The 26,764-nt window shown below is 33.5% G+C and overlaps 1 protein-coding gene across 1 annotated transcript in view; it reads right to left on the bottom strand.

The window, feature by feature from the left end:
• Positions 1-26,764, bottom strand: part of LOC143083717 (uncharacterized) — an 88,443-nt gene that overhangs the window by 14,034 nt on the left and 47,645 nt on the right. The window contains exons 24-45 of the mRNA XM_076259999.1: positions 24,639-24,836; positions 23,856-24,049; positions 23,570-23,702; positions 22,981-23,216; positions 22,390-22,636; positions 21,669-21,758; positions 20,837-21,015; positions 19,114-19,208; positions 18,212-18,443; positions 17,180-17,302; positions 15,968-16,152; positions 14,269-14,447; positions 12,580-12,839; positions 11,412-11,537; positions 10,474-10,682; positions 9,017-9,173; positions 8,450-8,610; positions 7,701-7,863; positions 4,800-5,125; positions 3,989-4,237; positions 3,293-3,442; positions 861-965 (exon numbers count right to left, since the gene is read on the bottom strand). Of these exons, the coding sequence (XP_076116114.1) occupies positions 861-965; positions 3,293-3,442; positions 3,989-4,237; positions 4,800-5,125; positions 7,701-7,863; positions 8,450-8,610; positions 9,017-9,173; positions 10,474-10,682; positions 11,412-11,537; positions 12,580-12,839; positions 14,269-14,447; positions 15,968-16,152; positions 17,180-17,302; positions 18,212-18,443; positions 19,114-19,208; positions 20,837-21,015; positions 21,669-21,758; positions 22,390-22,636; positions 22,981-23,216; positions 23,570-23,702; positions 23,856-24,049; positions 24,639-24,836 (3,997 nt within the window). The remainder of the gene's footprint in view (positions 1-860; positions 966-3,292; positions 3,443-3,988; positions 4,238-4,799; positions 5,126-7,700; positions 7,864-8,449; positions 8,611-9,016; positions 9,174-10,473; positions 10,683-11,411; positions 11,538-12,579; positions 12,840-14,268; positions 14,448-15,967; positions 16,153-17,179; positions 17,303-18,211; positions 18,444-19,113; positions 19,209-20,836; positions 21,016-21,668; positions 21,759-22,389; positions 22,637-22,980; positions 23,217-23,569; positions 23,703-23,855; positions 24,050-24,638; positions 24,837-26,764) is intronic.

Genomic DNA, 26,764 nt, shown 5'->3' on the forward strand with positions numbered 1-26,764 from the left:
GGGGGGGTTGGGGGGGGGGGGGGTTGGATGACCCCCCCCCCCCCCCCCCCCCCTGGAAATCAAATTGTGACTGCTAAAGTCAACGTTTTGTTCAAATTGTGACTGTTAAAGTCGAGTTCATGAGTCCAACAAACCCCTCCTTGGAAATTCCTGGCTACGGGCCTGGAAAGTAGGGGTTGAACAGCTTGGGTGGGTCTCTTTTCAAGCTTCACAATATATGATAGTTATCTGAAATAATCAGTAGTTTTTACAAATCTTTCTCCACTTTTCATAAAATAACTTTCTACAGATATAGACTCTTTTTTGCTTTAAAACAAGAATGTGTCCATAGTACACGAATACCCCACTCGCACTATCATTTTCTATGTTCAGTGGACCGTGAAATTGGGGTCAAAACTTTAATTTGGAATTAAAATTAGAAAGATCATATCATAGGGAACATGTGTACTAAGTTTCAAGTTGATGTAACTTTAACTTTATCAAAAACTACCTTGACCAAAACTTTAATCTGAACTTTGCACTATCATTTTCTATGTTCAGTGGACCATGAAATTGGGGTCAAAACTATAATTTGGCATTAAAATTAGAAAGATCATAGGATGGGGAACAAGTGTACTAAGTGTCAAGTTGATTGGACTTCAACTTCTTCAAAAACTACCTTGACCAAAAACTTTAACCTGAAGCGGACGGACGAACGGAGGCACAGACCAGAAAACATAATGCCCCTCTACTATCGTAGGTGGGGCATAAAAATATGATCTAAGGATCTCAGTGTCTCCCTAAATATCTAAAACAGAAGCACAAGATAAAGTAAAAATTAGATCACTACAAATATAATCTTTTTATTATTAATACTTTACCATATAACATCCCCAGTCTGTACAGGCTATGGTGATATCAGGATGTCCATCTAAATCAGAATCTAATCCACATTGTTTACCATTACCTGCATAACCAACAGGGCACTGGAACAGGTAAATACAATTATTATGTGACCAATTAAAAATATCCTAAATGTTTATCCAGGTCAAGATGACAAGAATTGTGTCTGAACTATCAATGGGTTGTTAGGCCACACCAATTTAAATTTAATTCCTTGTTTGACGGACCCGCCCGCACCTATTTTTTTCAAAACATTTTTTTTTTTTATATTCCCGCTTCCTGCATCCGGAAATGTAATCATGTCCATTTCCAACATCGTTTTTTTGTAAACATCATAAAAAAGATATCAAATTAAAAAAAAAAAATCAAAGTCTAACATAACGATTCTAAACCTGTCAGCACCCCACCAAACTGTGTAAATATCTGTGAGAATATTGGTTTCATGCAGGCTTATTGGTTTCAGCATGAAACCAATTTATCCCAAGTAGGAGTACTCCGATATTATACAATTATAGCCTTTGTATGAGGTCGATACAAGGATATATTGACCTGAAAGATGTATATTGACTGAGGACAAAGTCCGAGGTCGATATACTTCTTTGTAATGATATATCCTGTATTGATATCATAAATAGGCTATAATTGTTATAGTATTAATTTCCACCCATATTTGAATCAAAATCATCTTTTGATTTTATTGGAATTTCATAGATATCATATTGTCTCCTAGACAATAACATCATATTAGTTGTTATTTCATTTACTATTTTTGTTGGGTTATTTTGTTGTTTTTTTACAGCTTACGTATTTGAATGATTTTCTTCTTCAAATAATAGATCATAGATATTTTTTTATAAAACTTTTTAAATTACATCGAAATTCATTACATGACATGACGTCACAAAGTATATAAGTTTTTAGATATTCTAAAAAAAAAACGTGCAATATGCTTTTTGCTGTGCAACATGCTTTTTGCTATCCACAATTTTCTATCTACCTTCAAAAATATAATTTAACATGTGACTATCCTTGAACAAATCAAATTAGTTAAAATATACGAATTAATAATACAAATATATAACAGCGGAAATACCTGTACAGAACAAGACATTAGTTTCTTTCCCCCTTACTTATATTCCCTATTAATAAAATGTTTGTTAGAATAAAGCACAAAGAACTTCTGAAGGATTTGCCTTCGACTGCAATTATATTGTATGCTGGCGAAACAAAACTATCCATAGCCGCTGCATGTTTATGCACCTGTCCTGATTGATTCAGGGGCCTGTTGTTCAGCAGTTATCGTTTGTTGATGTGGATCATTGGTATTTTTCCCGTTTCAGGCGTTTGAATATATAAATTAGATAGTTGGTTTTCCTTTTCGAATTGTGGGTCCCTTATAGCTTGCTGTTTGGTCTGGATCAAAGCCATGTGTAAAAGGTGTACTTTGACCTGTGTTTGTTATTATCAGGTTGGGAACAACACCCGCTCAGACAAGGGGTCATTTTACTGCTGTAGAAAATAAAATAAAAATACCAAGGCTATTATACAAAACCTTTGAAAACTTAAGATTTTTTTACTCAAAAAGAGGAGAAATACATCATATTTTAAACAACTTTTCTAAAAGAGGGGTCCACTTATTTTGAATAAACTGTTTAAGTAAATGTGTTAACATGGTTATAGTCCAGGAATATTACAAATTTATTGGACATGTTTTGACCATTTAATACAAGATATATGTATAGTTCTTTAGGAAAATATGAGCCTTTTTGGACTTATATAGACCCCTCATAAAAGGGATATTTATAACATTAAGGGGTTGTTCCCAACCTGATTATGACTTGGATGGAGAATTGTCTCATTGCCAGTCACACATACATAGACCAGATTTAATCATTCAATTATTTCTTGGTGAACAGGGAAAAAATACTTCATCGCTCCCTTTACTTTTCAAGCTTTGCTCAAAAATCGACAAATTAAATATGTTTTTAATTAAATTTTCAAATTGCTTGCTCGCCCTAATTTTGGGAGTCCCAAAATCTGTAGAACAAGAAATTAAATTAGTGTGGCCTTGTAGAGAACAAAATTATAATGGAATTGTCAAATATTACTTCATGACTTATCTATTTGGTTCAATTCTTTAGAAATAAGCTCAAAAACATTGATGTGATATGTTTTATTTAATTTCATGGGTCACCTGAAGACTGTATTAATTCCTATTTAAATAATGAATTTATTATTCAACTTGGTTCCCCTGCATCCACAAAAATAAGTATCTAATGAATAATAATAAATTCATAGTACCACCTTTCTGTAAAGTTATAGATTAAAAAAAAGATGATGTGGTATGATTGCCAATGAGACAACTCTCCACAAGTGACCAAAATGACACAGAAATTAAACAACTACTTACCTCACATCTATATTCTGTAGGTCTCAGGTAAACACAGGTAGCTGAAGTATGACAGTCATGTTGTCCTGTGTCACAGTAATTTGTAGAATAACAGAAGTGTGTGGACACACCCTCATAGCCTTCATTACAGTACCCACATCTGTAGCTTCCCTGAAAAATAAACAAAAGTGTGTAGATATTCACACATAGCCTTCATTACACAAGCCCTATTTGCATCATGTAGCTTACCAGAAAATTAACAAAAGTGTGTATTATATATATATATATTGGTTGCAATGAATTACATTCATTTCCCAGTGAAATTAAAACGGATAATGTCATGAATGTGAAATAAACTCCTCTGATGTTATACAACAGAAGGGTTTGTCAACATCTGATCATAACAAATTGTGAATGTGTAGAAAAAGATGTTAGCTTCTTACTTTAATTTTATTAAAAAAAGCCATTTGCAAATGTTACAAGAAGAATCACTAATCAAAGAATATTGAAAAATATTCAACCTGTGCCAGAACAACACTGATAATTATTTCATGCGCTATGCATGGGCATATGTGAATTAATGTGCTGTTCTGTCACTTGTTTAATATTTTTCTCTATTTGCGATTCTTTGATTGATTATTCTATAATTATTTTTAATCTTGCAAATATAAATCACTTGGTAACGAAAAATTTAAGTCGTAAAAAATATTGACTTACTATTGTATTAATACATTCTGAGTTGACATCACAAATATGCGTTCCTGCCGCACATTCATCAATGTCTGTACAGTTCTGTTGTTGTACAGCAGACACCACTTGATTGCAAGACTCAAACACACGCAAATGTATTGTCTGGGACAAGGCATCCTCATTGGATCCTGTGTAACCATAGGGACAAGCTGAACACTGGTACCCTGGTACTGTGTTGATACAGGCTGATGGATCCCAGCATGGATTAAAGGCACACTATAAAATATATGGAATACAACATATACTGAATATGAAATAAATTATGTCAGGACTGTACATTTGTAACTAAAGACATATTACTTTTTCCAATTCATTCCTCCATGAGAGGTGTCAACATGATTCCATATGTTCTCCATTGTACATGTAAAAACTGAATATGTGATAAAATAGACCTTCAAATAGTCAAAATGTCATACTCTAAACCACCAAAAGTCCAAAAGCCAAAATTAAGATTTGCTTGTCTTAAATAAAAAATTACATTTTAATTAAAATTAAAATTTAAACATGCTGGCCAGAATAAAATGATCATACATGTTCAAAGTCATGTGTCATTCATGTCATTAAAGGCAAGTCACACAATTTTTTTCATCTGTTAAGTCTATGTATTTCTTGTACCTTAGGTTCCATGAACGAACTTACCATATTACCTGCTTACATTTGATTATAAGTATTCATTGCTCAAATCTTTAGATCTGTCATTATATTAGTTATTAACAGTATTTTTTCACTTTCCAAAAAAAATTGAGGTTTCAAAACAAGAATACGTTACTATAGTTACCTCATCTATATCAGCACAAGTATTTCCATCACCAGTAAACCCAGGCGGACATGTCAAACATTCATGTGACCCTGATCCTTTATTGATACAAGTGGTTGAGTATTCTCCAGCAATGAAGCAGGTTTGGTTACCCATGCAGGGGCATTCAGCTTCACCAGCACACCCAACACATCCCCCAGACCCGTCACCAAGGCTGTAGGACCCAACGTCACATGGATCACAGCGATCTTTTGAGGTGGCGCTGAAGTAACCAGCAGCACAATTTTTGCATCCTGTCTGCCCTTGTTCATCCTGGTAGGTGCCCTCCGAACACATCTCACAAAATTCTGTTAAATAAATGCAAAAGGTTTAAGAAAACATTTTTATTGTCAAACAAGAAAAAGCAACAAATAAAGGAATGCTCATATACAAATTATTGTAATGGTCTTAAATTTAATGGAAAAAAATAGTGTGGTCAAGCAGATGACAAAAATAATAATTCCTCATACCCTAATAGTGCTAAATTTTGAAGATTTTTGAAAAATTTAATTGATAGTGTAAAACAACTAAGAACCAGATGCTCCGCAGGGCGTAGCTTTATACGACCGCAGAGGTTGAACCCTGAACGGTTGGGGCAATGATGGACACAACATTCAAGCTGGATTCAGCTCTAAATTTGGATTGTGATTAAATAGTTGACACAGCATAGGTTTCTGACACAGAATGAATGTGTTCTAATGAACTTAAAATTTTTGTTTTCTCTTAGAGCAATTCACTATGCTGTTGAATATTAATCCTTTCAAAAAAATGTTTGAAGAAATTTTCTTTTTTATTTATGAAATTTCAAATGAGAAAAATTGAACCCAATTTTTTTAATCACATCCCCCTTTCCCTTATTCCAAAACTAATCTCAATTAAAATTTCTAATGGAGTTTGCAACAATAACTACTCATTTAAATACATCATAAAATATTAAGATGTAAAAAAAACTGCTTGTTATCACTGAATGGTAAAGATTATTTTAATTTATCAGTTGGTAGTAAAAAGTGAATATACATTGTATATTGTATATAACAAAGATTTAAGTTGATTCTGGACAAAGAAAGATAACTCAAATTAAAAAAAAATCTTGCTATTGCACAATATTTTGCAATTAAATATTTCTTGCTTACTATTCTGGACAAAGAAAGATAACTCTAATTAAAAAAAATTTGCTATTTCACAATATTGTGCAATTAGATATTTCTTGCCATTGAGCAATACTGTGCAATTGAAAAGACTTGCTATTGCACAATACTTAATATAATAATTTTAGATCCTGATTTGGACCAACTTGAAAACTGGGCCCATAATAAAAAATCTAAGTACATTTTTGGATTCAGCATATCAAAGAACCCTAAGATTTCAATTTTTGTTAAAATCAGACTAAGTTTAATTTTGGACCCTTTGGACTTTAGTGTAGACCAATTTGAAAACAGGACCAAAAATGAAGAATCTACATACACAGTTAGATTTGGTATATCAAAGAACCCCATTTATTCAATTTTTGATGAAATCAAACAAAGTTTAATTTTGGACCCCGATTTGGACCAACTTGAAAACTGGGCCAATAATCAAGAATCTAAGTACATTTTTAGATTCAGCATATCAAAGAACCTAACTGATTCATTTTTTGTCAAAATCAAACTAAGTTTAATTTTGGACCCTTTGGACCTTAATGTAGACCAATTTGAAAACGGGACCAAAATTTAAGAATCTACATACACAGTCATGACAGTTAGATTCGGCATATAAAGAACCCCAATTATTCAATTTTGATGAAATCAAACAAAGTTTAATTTTGGACCCTTTGGGCCCCTTATTCTGTTGGGACCAAAACTCCCAAAATCAATACCAACCTTCCTTTTATGGTCATAAACCTTGTGTTTAAATTTCATAGATTTCTATTTACTTATACTAATGTTATGGTGCGAAAACCAAGAAAAATGCTTATTTGGGTCCCTTTTTGGCCCCTAATTCCTAAACTGTTGGGACCTAAACTCCCAAAATCAATACCAACCTTCCTTTTGTAGTCATTAACATTGTGTTTAAATTTCATAGATTTCTATTTACTTATACTAACGTTATGGTGCGAAAACCAAGAAAAATGCTTATTTGGGTCCCTTTTTGGCCCCTAATTCCTAAACGGTTGGGACCTAAACTCCCAAAATCAATACTAACCTTCCTTTTGTAGTCATTAACATTGTGTTTAAATTTCATTGATTTCTACTTACTTATACTAAAGTTATTGTGCGAAAACCAAGAATAATGCTTATTTGGGTCCCTTTTTGGCCCCTAATTCCTAAACTGTTGGGACCTAAACTCCCAAAATCAATACCAACCTTCCTTTTGTAGTCATTAACATTGTGTTTAAATTTCATTGATTTCTATTTACTTAAACTAAAGTTATAGTGCGAAAACCAAGAAAATGCTTATTTGGGCCCTTTTTGGCCCCTAATTCCTAAAATGTTGGGACCAAAACTCCCAAAATCAATACCAACCTTCCTTTTGTGGTCATAAACCTTGTGTTAAAATTTCATAGATTTCCATTCACTTTTACTAAAGTTAGAGTGCGAAAACTAAAAGTATTCGGACGACGACGACGACGACGACGACGACGACGACGACAACGTGATAGCAATATACGACGAAAAATTTTTCAAATTTTGCGGTCGTATAAAAATGTTTGTGCTTTGCGTCCTCACACCAAGCAACAATCAATAAAGGGCCCCCAAAAAAGTAGAAGTGTAAAACCATTCAAACGGGAATTAAGTCCATTTTCAACATTTGGTTAGGTATGCTTTACTGTTCAATATTTCATTTTACAAGTACATGTTTTAATATCCTTCTCATAATTATGACTAACACAAAAAGACAACTTACCAGTAGATCCATCAGAGAAGGTTCCCACATCACATATATAACTCTGTCCTCCTCGACAGGCATATCCTGGATCACATGCAGCACACACACTAGGACACGATACATCAGTGCAGTTAACATAATGGTAATCATCACATCTTGAGGCAACACCATCCTGACATATCTACAAAATAGATGTCATTTCCAAGATCTTAATTGACATAAGTCTAGTGGTGAAAAAACTTGACAGAGCCTTTCTAAGATCTATCTGCCATACCCACTACCCCTACCCCTCACCCATCTGAAACAAAAAAGAAAAAGAAAAGGAAAAGAATTATGATTTAGGATAAGACACTCAGCTATGGGTTTACTAACTGACTCAGGACAGACCCTTGAGCATGTGGCACATGCCACAGGATCTGCGTACCCTTCTGGAGAACCTGAGATAGCCCCCAGTTTTTGGCTGGGTTTGTGTTGCTTAGTTTTCAGTTTTTTAGGTTGTGTCTTGTGTATTATTATTTGTCCGTTTGTTTTTTTTCTTTTTTAACCATGGCGTTGTCAGTTTATTTTTCATATATGATTCTGAATGTCCCTCTGGTATCTTTCGCCCCTCTTTTGAAGTAACTCGTAGGAAAGGTAGAGTACAGATCAACCTATCATATACAAAGCATTTGTTTTATGAAAGCTATCTTTTTTTTTTATCTCCACCGACTCCCCCTTTAATCTTGATCAGGGAAATAACCATATGATCATAGTATTATAAGACCTACCCATCCTATAGGACAAGGAGAACATTCTCCAGCAGCACCAAAGGAGTGTTCTGTTGGAGACCTGTCACATGTGCCTGAGTCTTCACATCTACCACACGTGTGGTTTGCTCCATCTCCAAGACAGTAGAAAGATGTGTAACACCTCTCACACGTAAAGTCCCCTGTAATCAAAGAACAAGTTCAAAATGTAGGTTTCTCATTTTTTAGATCCCTTTAGATCAAATCATAAATTTTGGTGAATATACCATGGAATCAAATATATCCCTGAAAAAAACTATTTTTCCTCAATTTTGGGTAATTGGTTACCATTTATTTAAAAACAATAGACAGTAGATTAGTACCACATTTTTAAAGTTCCATTCCCCAGGTCCCATATTTTTTTCTAATAAAACAGCCCTCATGTGTATCCCTATCTAAAAACAAATTCAAATATTTTTACTCTAAATATAGAAAAAAGAAGATGTGGTATGATTGCCAATGAGACAACTGTCCACAAGAGACAAAAATGACACAGAAATGAACAACTATAGGTCACCGTACGGTGAAAACGTTTACAACTGTACTTACAATGGAATTGTTCTGCTTGAGTACATCCAGCAAATTCCATTCTAAGTGCTATAGCCCCTGTCCAGTTCTGGGGATTTATTTTGATATATCTAGACAGTATGGGAGGATCAAGGGTCAATTCTGCTGTAGAGGTACTATCAATATTTCCTAGAAATATCTGAAAATTAAAAACATACAGTATTTAATACATAACAATTCATAAGTCCCTCATTGCAGAAATATTGATAAATGTTATTTATAGCATTATCAACCTTATACAGTACAAAAATTCACAAATATATGTGCAATAACGTATATCTTCTTTATCAAGCAGGCTTTGTTGGTACATGTATAATTTAATTTATTATATTTATTTGCACTGTGAATACATAATATCTGTCCAAATAATTAGACCAGAAAATGATCTGAATAGGGGATATTTAAGTAGTGACTTATGTCCAAATTGTTAATAAATTTCATAGTTTAGATCACCCCTAGTTTTTTGGTGGGGTTCGTGTTGTTTATTCTTTAGTTTTATATGTTGTGTCATGTGTGCTGTTGTTTGTCTTTTTCATTTTTAGCCATGGCGTTGTCAGTTTGTTTTAGATTTCTGAGTTTGACTGTCCCTTTGGTATCTTCTGTCCCTCTTTTAGACAGATTGTCATAGGCGGATCCAGGGGGGGGGGGGGCTGAGGGGCCTGCCCCCCCTTTTCGTGGGAAAATTTGGTTGATTATATAGGGAATCATTGAAGCATGACTGGAGCAGCCCCCCCCTTAGGTCAGTCAGCGGGCCCCCTTAGGAAAAGTTCTGGATCCGCCACTGGATTGTGTTAATGAGACTGCAACCTAACGAAATAAAAACATGAATGTTTCCTGGAACAAAGCCCTCTTTGTGTTGTAGTAGTGTTGAGCCTCTGTAAAACCCTACCCACAATCGTCAATAAAGTAAGCTTAAGATATATGTATTGTGGATTCATTTTTTTTTGTGGAACAAGGTAAACTTACATATAAGTTGATATTTAATATCATAGTTTTGCCTATCAAAGCGTGTGTCTGCATACAAGCCATTTAATTGAACATTGAATTTTGTGGTTACCTGTACAAATGAAATCGACAACAAGAATGTGTCCCAAGTACAGGGATGCCCCATCCACACTATCATTTTCTATGTTCAGTGGACCGTGAAAATGGGATAAAATCCCTAATTTGGATTAAAATTAGAAAGATCATCTAATAGGGAACAAGTTTATTAAGTTTTAAGTTAATTGGACTTCAAATTCATCATAAACTACCTCGACCTAAAACTTTAACCAAAAACTTTAACCTAAAGCGGGAATGAAGGACAAACGGACGGACAGACAGAGGGACAAACAGACAAACGAACGCACAGACCAGAAAACATAATAACCATAAATGGGCTATAAAAATTGTTATCCAACGAAAAATAATGAAACCACAGCATGTATGTTGTTACTCACAAATTCTCCCGAAGTACTCTGATACAGTGTCCAGTTTCCAGCATCATCATCTGTATAGTAGAGTTTAAATGCTGTCACCCAGTTGGCTTCATCTGACTGACCTTGTAGATATAACTTAGTAAATTTATATGGATCTTCCATATCAACCTGAATATACTGGTCAGCATCATTTATTCCAGCCACCCACGCACCGGAAAAGGCAGTTACAGCTACAAAAAATATGGCAGGTATTAGTTTCACAGAAAAGCATTCAGTTTTTTTTTTGTTTTTTTTTTCAGGCTGTGGATTAATCATTTTTCAAGGGTATTAATTTTTGTGGATTTTGTAAATATAGGTTAACCTCTAGTTCAAATATTAAACAAAGTACAAATTTTAAATAGCCTTGTATGCAAATTATGGCAAACCAAATAATCAAATATCTACAAAATGCAATATTTCAAGTAAAATCTTGATACTTTTTAAAAAAGCCTGTAAAACAACCTTTTAATTAACATATGCCAATTTCAGAAAGAGAAAGAAGTGACAAGTCGGAACTGTCAACAGATATATACTAGAATAGTAAATAAACTTAGGTGAAGGTAGGAACCTGTTAAACCGTTTAAACCTGTTGCATTTTTATGCACCTGTCCTAAGTCGGGAGCCTTTTGATCAGTGGTTGTTGTTATTGGTGTGGTTCATAAGAGTTTCTCAATTTTATAAAGAATAGACCATGGGATTTCCTGTTTGAATTATTTTACACTAGTCATTTGTCAATAGCTAGCTGTTTTCAGTAAGAGCCTAGGCTCTGTGTCAAAGATCTATAATTGTTTACTTTTTATACATTGTGAATTAGATGAAGAGATTTTTCATTGACACTCATTCCACATCTTCTTATTCATATCCTGTATTTCAAAGATAAATTATTAAAAAAAAAAATACAGAGCATAAAATGTCCTTACTATCATCCAGATGGGTAAGATTGAGCCTTCCTCTGGCAGGTTTACTATACTCATCTCTTGATGATGAGGCTGTTATTAGTTCGTCTCTCACAATACCACTGGATATTCCTATAATCTCATCACATTCTGAAAATAACAAAGAAATAATGAATGGTATCGAAGAAAAATAACACCATGAACATTCCAATTACCTTTCCCTCAATTTGTTTTTTATTTTTTTTTTTTATTTTTGTGTGAAAATAGTGAGAATTCTTTAGGAGAACTGAATTTCATGAGTTTCACTATGAACACCACTATGAAGTTCCACAACAACCTATAATTGAACTCAGTTTTGCTCATTTTTAGGTAGTTTTCTACAACTGTGTTTGGTTTCATCAATATCCATTCAGCTTTCAAGGAGAAATTGCTTTTAAAGCATATAGAAAGATATATGAACTGAAACAGGGTGATTTCTTTATACCCTGAAACCTTGTGTGCTTATATCATACTCACATCAACAATTCCTCAATTTGAAATAAAATGCAATTTTCTTATTAAAAGCTGTTGTTTTGATTCATTATTATTTGTCGAAACCAATTTTCGTGAATTTTGTCTGTATGTCAAATAAAATAATAATTCTAAATCTTCAAAGAAGTACAAATTTAACATAGGCTTGTATGCAGACTTTTTATGTTGTGATGTTATGCTATTGTTTCAAAAAAAAGGAGACAGTTTGGATCCATTAAAACTTTTAATCCCACTACAAATGTTTGCACCTGTCCTAAGTCAGGAATCTGATGTACAGTAGTTGTCGTTTGTTTATGTAATTTATACATGTTTCTCGTTTCTCGTTTTTTATTTTATATAGATTAGACTGTTGGTTTTCCCATTTAAATGGTTTTACACTAGTAATTTTGGGGCCCTTTATAGCTTGTTGTTCGGTGTGAGCCAAGGCTCTGTGTTGAAGGCCGTACACTGACCTATAATGGTTTACTTTTTTTAAATTGTTATTTGGATGGAGAGTTGTCTCATTGGCACTCACACCACATCTTCCTATATCTATTATCAAAAGTTCCAAATCAAATATCTTTCCTGATACAATTTTCCTAAACACAGAAAAAATAACAGCAAAAATATCAAAATCCACAGTACTAGTACATCAATAGCTATAACAAACAATGGTACTTACGAAAATCTACAATCCAGTAGCCTGGTATCCGAAGATAAAATTCACCATCACTATCTGTCGTATTTATCATAAATGTGATATTGGTCCTGTCAAAAAGTTCATCGATAAGACAGGTATTACTGAGATTCACAGTCACATTGAAAACACTGCCATGAGGCGGATTCCCAAGGTCAATCACAGCGACCTCTACAGTAACTTCTGTGGTACCATTGTAAACCTGTTCTCTGATAGCCAAGGCTTCGCTGTAGTCTAATGATGGTCTGGAAATGAAATTGCATAGGTCAATATTACATGATCTTGAATACAACATTTTTGAAATTCCATAGATGGTTTGTAATGTGTTGTTTTGGTTAATTTTTAATTTTAGGGTTAGAAATAACTGAAAAAAATCACAGAACTGATAAAAAAAAATTTTTTTTATGAAGTTTGGGGTTTGAAAATTGCCTCATAAAAGTGACTTTATTTTAAAAAAAAATGTTTTAACAACAAAAATAAATATTTATTTCAAATATTGGCTTGTTACAATATCCTTCAGGAGTCCAAGCTCCTCCTGATGTTCCCTGTTACATTTTGTTAAGTTTTAAAAGTTGACTTAATTTTATCATGTTTTATGCTGTCGTTAATTTCTAGTTTAAGGTCAAATAGTAACCATAACTACATTAAATGATATAGATAAGCAATGATATCCTCAGATATACAATCAAACCTTCATATAAGCATTCCACCGCCCACCATCCCTTAGAGCCTCCTAGAGCAGGTTTGTCTCTTCTTTTATTTTTGAATTCTATGTAAATATCAATGGACAACTTGCTGTATTGAAGTCAGTGCAAATAAAATGGTTTTTTTTTTTTTTTGCAGGATTGAAGTTTTTATGCCCCTCCTACTATAGTAGAGGAGCATTATTTTTCTGGCCTGTGTGTGTGTCTGTCTGTTTGTTCATCCGTTTGTCTGTCTGTCCCGCTTCAGGTTCAAGGTTTTGGTCGACTGTAGTTTTTGATAAAGTTGAAGTCCAATCAACTTGAAACTTAGTACACATGTTCCCTATGACATGATCTTTCTAATTTTAATGCCAAATTAGATTTTTGACCCCAATTTTATGGTCCACTGAACATAGAAAATAAAAGTACAAGTTTCAGGTTAAAGTATTTGGTCACAGTAGTTTTTGATAAAGTTGAAGTCCAATCAACTTGAAACTTAGTACACATGTTCCCTATGACATGATCTTTCTAATTTTAATGCCAAATTAGATTTTTGACTCCAATTTCATGGTCCACTGAACATAGAAAATGATAGTACAAGTTTCAGGTTAAAGTATTTGGTCACGGTAGTTTTTGATGAAGTTGAAGTCCAATCAACTTGAAACTTCGTACACATGTTCCCTATGACATGATCTTTCTAATTTTAATGCCAAATTAGATTTTTGACTCCAATTTCATGGTCCACTGAACATAGAAAATGATAGTACAAGTTTCAGGTTAAAGTATTTGGTCACAGTAGTTTTTGATGAAGTTGAAGTCCAACTTGAAACTTAATACACATGTTCCCTATGATATAATCTTTCTAATTGTAATGTCAAACTGGATATTTGACCCCAATTTCATGGTCCACTGAACATGAAAAATGATACTGCGAGTGAAGCATTAATGTACTATGGACACATTTTTGTTTTATCGTAATTTAAATACTTGCTCTTCAAGAAGAACTCCTGACACATGGTACTGGAACTGACCATTAGTACCACTGTCAGCGTCAGTAGCCCCTATTATAAACAGTGGATCTAACTGAAGTAGAGGGCGCTCTGTTGTAAAGTATAAATCACTTGTAATATTCATCACTGGACAATTATCATTGATATCTGTAATTTTCACCTAGAAAGACAAAATATGTGAAAATAAAAAAAAGTGTATTTAATACAGTGCAGTGTATTCCTGAATACAAAATATGGAATTCCTGAATACGGTAAATTCAGAAAATATTGTGATGTGTTTATTAATGCATAAAATGCAATAGAATCAGGTTCACTACAATAAAAACTCACATCCATAATTTCTGCAGTAGTATTGTGGATTTGCAATATTAAATGCACACATCAGTTTCTAAATTTACAGTGCATCTTTATATGAAATTACAGAAATTCATTATTCACGAATATATGTGATTAAACTAAAAGCTTACATTTGGGCATTAGTTGTCTTGTTACTACTATTTTTCACATTTTGTTGGGGACGACATCAAAAGTTCAATGAAAGATAAAAAACTTAATTCATATTGTTTTTTCACTGACCCCCCTACCCTCCTCTCAACTTAATTTGGGAAAAATTGATTGACCAATTAGGATGTATGTAAAATCTGTCAATTTAAACAAAACTTGCAGCAGTTTGACCCCCCATCCCCAAACTATTTGAATTAAGTTTTTTTATCCTTCATTGATTTCTTGATGACATCCCTTATCCAGTGAGTTTCATATCTAACTATTTGGTTATATGTATGGTTTTTGCACAATGTTTGTGCCCTGTGCGACCTGAAGTTGTTCACAGGATGTTTCCTTTGATTTTTTTTACACGAAATGATATAAATGGGCATACTTGAGAACAGTTAAAGTAACGCCACCTTAATTTGAATTTGATTTGAGTTTTGTGGTAATTAAAGAACCTTAGTGAGCACGCTCACATACCCCACATCCCCACATTGTCATTGGAGAAATTAAATAAGTGTAAGAAAAAATATTGATTAATAATTTCCTGTCAATATGCACATCTACGTAGTATGTCCTTATTATATACAAAATTTCATGAAATTCTGTTGTGTGGTTTCAGAGGAGTAGAGATAACAAACTGTTGCAGAAGTACATTGAAGCAAATAAGTTTAAAGGGGCATAACTCCTAGAAAAAAAATTGAATCGTAATTTTCTGTCGATATGCACAACTACATAAGATGTCCTTTTCATCTAAAAAGGTTTCGTGAAATTCTGTTGTGTGGTTTGAGAGGAGTTGCGATGACAAGAAACAGGACTGACGGACAGACTGACGGACGGACAGGTAAAAAACATAACCTCCGCAAATTCGTTGCGTGGGGTATAATAAGCATTATGTATAAGTGTCATAATATATAGTTGAAGCAAACTAAAGTTAATAAAACTGAAACAAATTTGTGATGTCAATAAGTATAGACGAATGCATAAACAGACAAGGGTAACACTTAATGACCCTCCAGTAACTTCAGGGGCATAAAGATTGACTTAGTCATTTAGCAGAAAATTTCTGCAGTCCAATAAATAGTTTCTTACATTGAACCCTGAGTTTGGGCAGAAATAATATTAATAAATCAGGTTGAAATTGTTAGACCATGCAATTCTATGGTCATGTTCTACAGCAACTTAAACAGTTACCTTGACGACCAATGACCCAGTCTGAGCAGCATTAGTATCAATCACTCTAAAGACAAGATTATACGACTCAGCAACTTCAAAGTTAAGTTCTGTTGCCAGGGTCAGTAGTGCTTGTGTTGTTGTGATGGTGAATGTTTCCATAGCTGCATTATTTGGCTCTGGAGTCTGTGTGTTACTTGTACAAGCTGAAAGTACATTAGACAAGTCAATGAGAAAGGTACAAAAATGCTGAAATTACAAAGTTAAAAAAATAAAAGTGTGCTTGCTTTCAGAACAGATGAAATGCTTTGCCAAATGAAGATGTTTAAAGCTAAACATTTAAAAGTCCGTCACTTTTAACCCCCTTTATTCAAGATATTCATTTTTTGTCTGTTTGGAGACTAGGTACTTCAAATTTTGGTCTTCCAAGTATCAAGATCAGTGGCAGATCCAGGGGGGGGGTCCCAGAGGTTGGAACCCCCCCTTTTTTTTGGCGGATCAATGCATTTAAATGGTGGTGGATCCAGCCATTTTAAAAAGGGAGGTTCCCAACCCAGGACAAAAGGGGGGGGGGTTCCTACTATGTCTTCAATAATAAACAGGCATTTAAACTATATACCGGTACTGTAAATCCAGAAATCATTACATTCATTCATTATTTCAAATTTATAAGAATGGACAAAAATACAAGATATATGATTGACTTTTCAGGATAATCTCAATACAAATACATGTATCAGATGTCAGAATGAGAGTTTTTATAAAAACTGTGACATTCATCTAGCCGCAATACTCACAACAATAAAAACCTCACAATTATTTTTGATTCACAGTATCAAGCTCTTAATCAAATCATTCCAAAACTATAAAGATATAATAAATTTCACGGAAAATATCACAGATCAACATAAAATTCTAAATTACCAAAAACAAACTCGAGTTTCTTGTGTACAATTTGGAAATTAGTATGGCGTTCATTATCACTGAACTAGTATATATTTGTTTAGGGACCAGTTGAAGGACGCCTCCGGGTGCGGGAATTTCTCGCTACATTGAAGACCTGTTGGTGACCTTCTGCTGTTGTGTTTTTTTCTATGGTCGAGTTGTTGTCTCTTTGGCACATTCCTCATTTCCATTCTCAATTTTATTGAGATATGACATAAGACCTTTACTGTTATTCCATATACTAGCTATATGACCTATTAAGAATGCAATATATCTATATAAACCTACCAATATACTGGAGACTGGTGCCAGTAACAGTGACATAATTATAAGTAGGTGGAGCTATTGTAGTTGCTGCATTTTGATTGGTTGTTGTGTCATCTTTGAATGCAAAATGTCGAGCTTCATTTCCTACAAAATAATAGAATTAAGATGCACATTTAACAACTTATTTCAGATGATCTGTCTCATACTTCAAAGTCATCTTTTAGCTATAGTGTTGATTTTGCATTCCCTCAATCTGCTTTGGCAACTTTCAGCTCAGGCTTCTCATTGGCTGAAGCAAATTAATGTTTTCTATGACCATCTTTACTTCAAAATTTTTGAATATTTAAATCCTGATCAGGACTTTCATATATGCATCTAGATCTTAATTCACTTCCATGTCTCTTGCTAACATCAGGTTTGTTTGTTTATATGAACTCATACACATATATGTTTTATCTTGGTATTTATTTATTTATTCATTTAGAGCTTCCGATATCTTTCTTAGTTTAAGTTAGCAAGACATGTTTACCCTTCTCAAATGCAAGCTCCTGATATCATTCTACATTTTATAGATTTTTAAGAAAGCCCATAAAATTAATGGGAAATAACTCTTTAATAATCAGTGATATTGTATCTTTGTGTCAACTATTTTTATAACATGTATATTCTAGCCTTCCAAGTAACAAAGATTACATTCCTTCTTTTTTTTTTTTTTATATCTAAGAGCATTGATGGAAATGACTGACCAAAAAACAATACTAATAAAAAGAGTTTCATCCCCTTACTGAAATTTATCCCTTTGAAAATTGATCTATACATCTCTCAGTGTTAACTTTCCATGGTATTCAAATTTCAAAAGAACCCATCTTAAATTTTGTTGTCTGCCCCATGCATACATTCTCTTAGAAACTCCATTTTGTTTTATCTTCGCTCATGACACAGTGGGTCCTCCACCTTTTACAGGTAATTAAAATGTTTTAATCTTTTTTTAAGGACTAAGGATTTCAAACCACTATAGGTAAGACATTAAAAAAAAGATGGATAAAAACTGACCTTTATAAAGTTCTATTGTGTATGGTGGGCCTGATGTGAAGATGTCCCACAAGGTAAACTCTCCCACTAAACCATTCACATGTAGATTCTCAGCAGCCGTATATTTATAATGCATGGGTTCTGTATCACCAACATGATTAGTGAGATAGACACTGTCAAAATGGAGTAACAACTGAGAAGAACATCCTGCTCGTTCCACATGGAATATTTCAAACAGGTACGAATCATCCACCTGCAAAGACAAGTGAGAAATAATGTGGATTCACTTCATTTTCTTGGAAACCAGTTTTCTAGATAGAAAACAAATTTTATTCTCTTGGTTTTGCAAAATTTTCCAGGAATTGACAAGAACCAGTAATCCTATATTGAATGGCCTTGTACATGTGTATTTTTTTCAAACTTAAATTGACTGGGTAAATATTAACCTTTTTAAATTTCTTAATGTATTATTTTTGAAAGTATAAGAAAATTGTATGTCTAAATCATATTTATAAATATACTAGCCTGTAATATGAATAGTTTACATTTTGAATCAATTTCCTAGAAATATGGTACTTTTTAAACAAGTTTCATAATTTCTAGGGCCAAAATTATGAATTAATGAACCAACTTTGATAAACATTTGAGTTCGTGGATTTCCATCACAGAATCTAATTTGACCCAAAAGCCCCAAATAATAAAGATGTATTGGATAAATAAATTATACCCAAGTAATTCAAACCTTTGTTTTTTGTAATATTATAAAATCCATCAGCATTCCCAAACAACTTTAATATTCATATTTGGTGGTGCTCCTACTAAAGGAGGGAGATACAGAACATACATACATATCCCAAAATCCAAGCTAATTGTGATTCACCAATAAAAAGTACATTCTTTGTAATTATAAAATGATATCAAACCTCTAAATCCAATGAGACAGTAGAAGCCAAGGGAGTTAATCCCGTACAGACACCTCCTACAATGGTGCCTTCTTCTAATGTTAAAGTTCCTCCTCCTAAAATAAGTAAATAATGTTACTTAGATGCCATTGAATCTAACTTTGATACACTAAATAAATTGTGAAGAATTTTTTTGAATTTTTGACAATTCAGTCTTTTTCTTAACTTCTTTTCTAGCTTTATATTTGTCTGGGAATGTCCCTCCCTTCCAATTTCCACACTTTTTTTAATGGGTTGCTATGATCATATTCAATCTATCTAAACTCCATTTTGTTTGTAGACTTGTCTTTAGTGAATTTTTTGTATTTGTAAATCTGAGAAGGTATTGTAATCTTAGCACATATATAACATTTAATAAAAAGACATTTTTTTAAATATTTTTCAGTGGTAAATGAATACAAGAGTGCACACGCTGAAATGTCTCGCCTTCTATACTAATCATTGATATTATGTTGATAGTTCTAAGTATAAAGCTAAGCTTTAATACAACTGTCACATAAACTTAACATTAACCAAGATAACTAAACAAAGACCAATGAACCTTGAAAATGAGGTCAAGGTCAGATGAACCATGCCAGGTAGACATGTACAGCTAACAATGCTTCTATACAACATATATAGTTGACCTATTACTTATAGTTTAAGAAAAATAGACCAAAACACTAAAACTTAACACTGTGCAATGAACCGTGAAAATGAGGTCACGGTCAAATAAAATCTGCGCAACTGACATAAAGATCACGAAATATTTCAATACACCAAATATAGATGACCTATGGCATATTGTATTAGATAAAAAGACCAAAACTCAAAAACTTAACTTTGACCACTGAACCATGAAATTGAGGTCAAGGTCACATGACATCTGCCCGCTAAATAGGTACACCTTACAATCATTCCATACAACAAATATAGTAGACCTATTGCATATAGTATGAGAAAAACAGACCAAAACACAAAAATTTAACTATAACCACTGAACCATGAAAATAAGGTCAAGGTCAGATGACACCTGCCAGTTGGACATGTACACCTTACAGTCCTTCCATACACCGAATATACTAGCCCTATTGCTTGTAGTATCTGAGATATGGACTTGACCACCAAAACTTAACCTTGTTCATTGATCCATGAAATGAGGTCGAGGTCAAGTGAAAACTGTCTGACAGACATGAGGACCTTTCAAGGTACGCACATATCAAATATAGTTATCCTATTACTTATAATAAGAGAGAATTCAACATTACAAAAAATCTCAACATTTTTTTCAAGTGGTCACTGAACCATGAAAATGAGGTCAAGGACATTGGACAAGTGACTGACGGAAACTTCTTAACATGAGGCATCTATATACAAAGTATGAAGCATCCAGGTCTTCCACCTTCTAAAATATAAAGCTTTTAAGAAGTTAGCTAACACCGCCTCCGCCGTAGCCGTAGCCGCAGCCGCCGGATCACTATCCCTATGTCGAGCTTTCTGCAACAAAAGTTGCAGGCTCGACAAAAACAACAGTTATAGTCAATTATAGATATAGAAAATGTTTCTAACCATCAAAGATTCATTATTTAAAATAATATAATCTAATCAGCATGTAGCAATGTATGCTTTTGAAATTATTACCCAGAATGCTGTTAGATTCAGAAATTTCAAGATTACCCACAATACCTCTCGACTTCCTATTTACCTGTTGCAGCAGCTGCAGATAAATCAACAGTCTGACATGCCACACTGGCTGATGCTCTATTGGCAATGATTTCTATTACCAATACTTTGTTGAGAAATACCCATAATTCCTCTCCTCCACCAACAGTTATCTTTTCACTTCCTGCAAACTTCAGCCCAGTTCTTATGGCAGAAGTATAACTGGAAAACATATCAAGACATGATACAAAACCATAGAGATCAATAATTTCTGATAGTGTGGTATTATAATTATTTGTGGGATGCCAATTTTTGTTTATTTTTAATGGGTTCATGTTAATCACACATATAAATGTTAAATGAATTACAAATATGTTCTTCAAGTTTGTATGCAGACTTTGATTTGTAATATATTTTTCTGTTTTGAGTTGAGCCTTTTTCAACTAATTTGTATAGTTCGTTCTTTTGTTGTACTGTTTCACTACTGTCCCAAGTTAGCAGGAAGGTTGGGATCCCGCTTACATGTAGCCCCACCACATTCTGTATGTATGACCCAAATCAGGAGCCTGTTATTCAGCAGTTGTTGTTTGTCGCTGTGTTACATATTTGTTATTCGTTCATTTTTTTGTACACTAATTAGGCTTTTACTTTGCTTCTTTGAATGGTTTTAAATTTGTGATTTCTGGGCCTTTTATAGCTGAAATGAATAGTATGATATAGATCTCTTATAAATCTCTATCAATTTCACTCACACAATAAAAGTAGGTCACAGTGACTCAATGTTAGTACATGAACTAAAGAAGCTTTAAAAGTGCTTGACTAGATAGGAAAATATATCTATAAACTTTTTTAAATGTAATAATTAGAAGACTTACAAAAAGTTATGGAGAATGCCACCACAATCTGTCTGACCTTCTGCTCCATACCCAGAATCATCAGCCAGGAAGTAGGAATCACTATAGTAACTGAAAAATACAGATGGTAAATGAAAAAAACCTAACAACTCATACCTTTTTTTTTTAAATTAGCTTCTTTTTAAGATGAATATACCCTCTAGTATTTTAATTTTTAGTTTTCAAAATATTTTCTTTTGAGATATCCCAGCAATTTTCTATTCCAATAGCCACAAACTTCATCATCAAACTTCAACTTCAAAAAATCAATCAAACAGACCCCAAATTAATTCTATATGTCACATAATACTTCATAACATGATAAACATAAGTCTTTAAGGTGGTACCTAACACTACAGGGAGATAACTCTGTAAAGTCAGCTAAACGTTTTACTTACGTTGTGTTGTAAAGGGAATATTAAGCTTCTCTGTGATCAAAATTGATTTTTGTCAAACTGCTATATAACTCGTGTATTTTTTCTAATAAAATGGTTGGTTCAAAATTTTTGAAATTTTAATATTTTTGTTAGAGGGTCAAAGAAAATACTTTGTCAAAATTTTATGAAAATTAAACGAGCCAAATTAATTTTAGTGAAAGTGTTGGGTACCACCTTAAAATCAATATATTTTCGAACTACAGTAAAACCTGCATCAAAAGTAACTGATTAACAGACTGCCATAATGTGGGTTTTACTGTACTTACTTGTGTACATCAGATCCAGATGAACTGTCCACAGTCAAAACAATTTCTCTATCCAGCTTTATATTAGCAGTAGTATCTCTGAACCAATCAGAGAATGTGTCAGAAGTGGGATCAGTAGATATGGCTGGCCAGGACCCAGTAGGACTGATCACATGGTATGGGTTTGATGGTGTCATTGATGCAGCTGTTCCAAAGTCATCATTACTGATGGTAAAATCATACACACTGACAGGAAGGGAATTAGCAACTGAAATTAGAAAGAAAATTGGTTACCATAATAAATATGTTAATCATGGATATGTCCCTAGTACAAGGATGCCCACTCGCTCTATCATTTTTTTTTATGTTCAGTGGACTGTGAAATTGGGATAAAAACTCTAATTTGGAATTAAAATTAGAAAGATCATATTATTAGGAACAATGTATACTAAGTTTCAGGTTGATTGGACTTCAACTTCATCAAAAACTACCTCGACCAAAAACTTTAACCTGAAGCGGGACAGACAAAAGAACCAACGAACAAACGGACTGAAGAACAGACGAAAGGACGCACAGACCAGAAAACATAAATGGTTTCAGCTTTCACTATACCTGATGTATTGGATTGTGTTTGTCTGATATAAACTGTTTCTGGTATACTCTTGGCTGAAGTATAACCATTAACTTCAAGTTGTATAACACAGTCATAGGAATTCAAGGGAAGTAACCCATCAGTATCTTTGAATGTTACTGATGCACTATGGGAAGTTGATGGTATGGTTACAGTAACAGTTTCAGTCTTTGTCAGTGTAGCAGCTGTGGTACTGGTACAAGTTACTATATAGTTCCTGAAAAGAAACCAGTTTTTATTTCAAATTCAAATTGCCAAAATTGCAAAAGCATAAACATGTAATTAATCCTGAAGTTGGGGTAAAAACTCTTTTTTGCATTAAACTTAGAAAAATCCTATCATAAGGAACATCAAGTTGAAATTATGTTTCATTAGCTCATCAAATTTAATTTCAGTTTCATGAATGGGGGTACAAGTTAAAAGTGCCTTCCAACCACCCATATGATTGATTTTTTCAATGTTTTATGATAGACAGATTAATCTGTTCAATCAATGTCAATGGCAGTGTTGCAAAAATCAATTTGTGACGATAAAATGCTGATTGATGTAAGGTAATTATAGTGTATTTACCATGTTGCCACATTAGCTCCTACAGCTTCAGTTGTGTCATTAGTATTAAACACAGCATAAAGACTTGATGGCCGATTCCACTGTATTTTCATTTCCGTTGACGAAACTGCAGTTCCTACAATATTCTCTGCACCTAAAAAAAATAAAAGTAAGCTGTTGAAAATTGTCAGACAGCTGGACCTGACCAGCTAATTTTGATACTTGGATTATTTCATTATGTGCTGCTGCTCCTTCCCCCCTTAACATTTAACCCCAGAAAAGCCCTAAATCTATTAATACCACTTACTGCACTGGAATTTCTTGGTATCATTCAATGTATCAAAATATTTAAAACTAGTAGAGTTGACAAGTCCTGCTTCAAATGTAACACCTGCTAGAGCAGATGGACTAGCACATGTACCACCAGTAACTGTGTCCTTCACATAGTACAGACTGTATGCCGTACTACATTCACAACCTAAGGAATTTCCTGTCAAATTCCTGTAAAAATAAAACAACAAAGAGTAGCATTATGCTCTTAATTTAAGGGCAAACCAATTAACCAAAAACTTCTTATAAAATTGTTTTGAGATTTTTATAAATGCAAAAAATGCAACTTTGTTAGAATCACAATAATAAAAACTTGCATTTTGATATATGATTCATATATCTTTATGCAAATTTCCTGAAATCTCAATAATTAAATTTGCATTTTCCTCTATTCTGTAAAAATCGAAATAATAAATACATGCAATAATTTCTGAATTCACAGTAAATTATATTTAATGTATAAATTAAACATGTCCAATTTATATACCCTTCTCAAGGTATGAATAATTTCTGCCTATGCTTCTTCAAAAATTTTCTCATTCAAGAATGTTCATTATACATCCTTTAAAATTCACTGATACTAATTTAGTTGGTTAGCAAAAGAAAGTTGTAATTTTGTAGTTTTGCCAAAGCCTGCATTAAGCATATAGAAATTCTGTACTATATTGAGCATTTAAATTCATGGTTATTTACATATGAAATCCAAGAAAAAAATGTATTCAACCAAAATAATGAATCCACAGTTTACTATGATACTTACACAACTATGCTGTTATTGACTGGGAATCCTCCTAAAGTTTCTATCATGTTACCTCCAAGGTTAAGAGAGGTCAGTGTCTCCATGGAAATGGCTGGGAAGTAGGACAGCTGGTTACTGCTCAGGTCCAGAGTCTCAAGTTTATCTAAACCGTTAAATGATCCTTCCTCTATATACTGAATCTCATTATTTTGTAACAACCTGGGAAAAAAATACAAGGTATGAATAAGTAGCTAATTTTTTAAACATCCAAATTTGTACCAAATAATGAACACAAGGCTAAGCAGTAGTACTGAAACTTTTCACTTTCCGTTAAGCTATAATCAACATGCACAGTTTTTTTAAGTAGTTATCTCTCTCTTTTAGAAATAAATGCATCTACCAGGGGTTTTATGACACTATGTCAACATAGGTCAGCTGATAGCTATTGTGTATAGGTAATCGGTAGTCACCCTGGCGCCTTAACAAAATATCATAGAATACTCTGTAGCCAAAGTAATGCCACAAAGTAACAAGAGGCTGTCACAATGACAGCAAACCGGATTTATTAACATTTATTTGTGTCCTGGCAATATCACAAGAACCACAACTTATGAACGGTAAAAGTGAAAATTGTCAATATCAAATTTCACCTCCATTTTTTCATCAGTATCAACATATCAAAATTTGAAAAGCTTAGGTTGAATGGTTCATGAGTAAATGCAACAACATGAATAGAAACACCATTTTTCGATCTTTCAAGAACCATAACTCCTGAACGGTAAAGTCAAAATCCTCATTATTGAACTTGACCTCCATTTTGTCATCAGTAACAACATATTAAAATTTGAAACGCTTTGGTTGAACAGTTCATTAGTAAATGCACGGATACGACTGGAAACGCCATTTTTCAATCTTTCAAGAACCATAACTCCTGAACGGTAAAAGTCAAAATCATCATTATTGAACTTGACCTCCATTTTGTCATCAGTAACAACATATTAAAATTTGGGAAGCTTTGGTAGAACAGTTCATGCGTAAATGCACGGACACGACTGAAAACACCATTTTCAAACTTTCAAGAACCATAACTCCTGAACGGTAAACGTCAAAATCGTAATTATTGAACTTGACCTTCATTTTGTTGTCAGTCATGTCAGTAACAACATATTAAAATTTTAAAAGCTTTGGTCAAATGGTTCATGAGTAAATGCACGGACAACATTTGGTTGCCGCCCGACCGCCCGCCTGCCATATATCCCCAAATCAATAACCGACATTTTTGTCATAAAAATCCGGTTAAAATGTATATTCTAGTCATGAAAATGTAAATACTAGAGGCTCTAAAGAGCCTGTGTCGCTCACCTTGGTCTATGTGAATATTAAAAGAAGCAGATGGATTCATGACAAAATTGTGTTTTGGTGATGGTGATGTGTTTGTACATCTTACTTTACTGAACATTCTTGCTGCTTAAAATTATCTCTATCTATAATGAACTTGGCCTATTAGTTTCAGTGGAAAATGTTAGTAATAATTTACAAATTTTATGAAATTTGTTAAAAATTGACTATAAAGAACAATAACTCCTAAGGGGGTCAATTGACCATTTCGGTCATGTTGACTTATTTGTAAATCTTACTTTGCTGAACATTATTGTTGTTTACAGTTTATCTCTATCAATAATAATATTCAAGATAATGACCAAAAACAGCAAAATTTCCTTAAAACTAACAATTCAGGGTCAGCAACCCAACAACGGGTTATCCGATTCATCTAAAAATTTCAGAGCAGATAAATGTTGACCTGATAAACAAATTTACCCCATGTCAGACTTGCTCTAAATGCTTTGGGTTTTGAGTTATAAGCCAAAAACTGCATTTTACCCCATGTTCTATTTTTAGCCATGGCGGCCATCTTGGTTTGATGGCCGGGTCACCGGACACATTTTTCAAACTACTAACCCAAAAGATGATTGTGGCCAAGTTTGGATTAATTTGGCCCAGTAGTTTCAGAGGAGAAGATTTCTGTAAAATATTACTAAGATTTACGAAAAATGGTTAAAAATTGACTATTAAGGGCAATAACTCCTAAAGGGGTCAACTGACCATTTCAGTCATGTTGACTTAATTGTAAATCTTACTTTGCTGAA

Source organism: Mytilus galloprovincialis, chromosome 7, assembly GCF_965363235.1.
Source record: "Mytilus galloprovincialis chromosome 7, xbMytGall1.hap1.1, whole genome shotgun sequence".
Classification (NCBI taxonomy): Eukaryota; Metazoa; Mollusca; class Bivalvia; order Mytilida; family Mytilidae; genus Mytilus; species Mytilus galloprovincialis.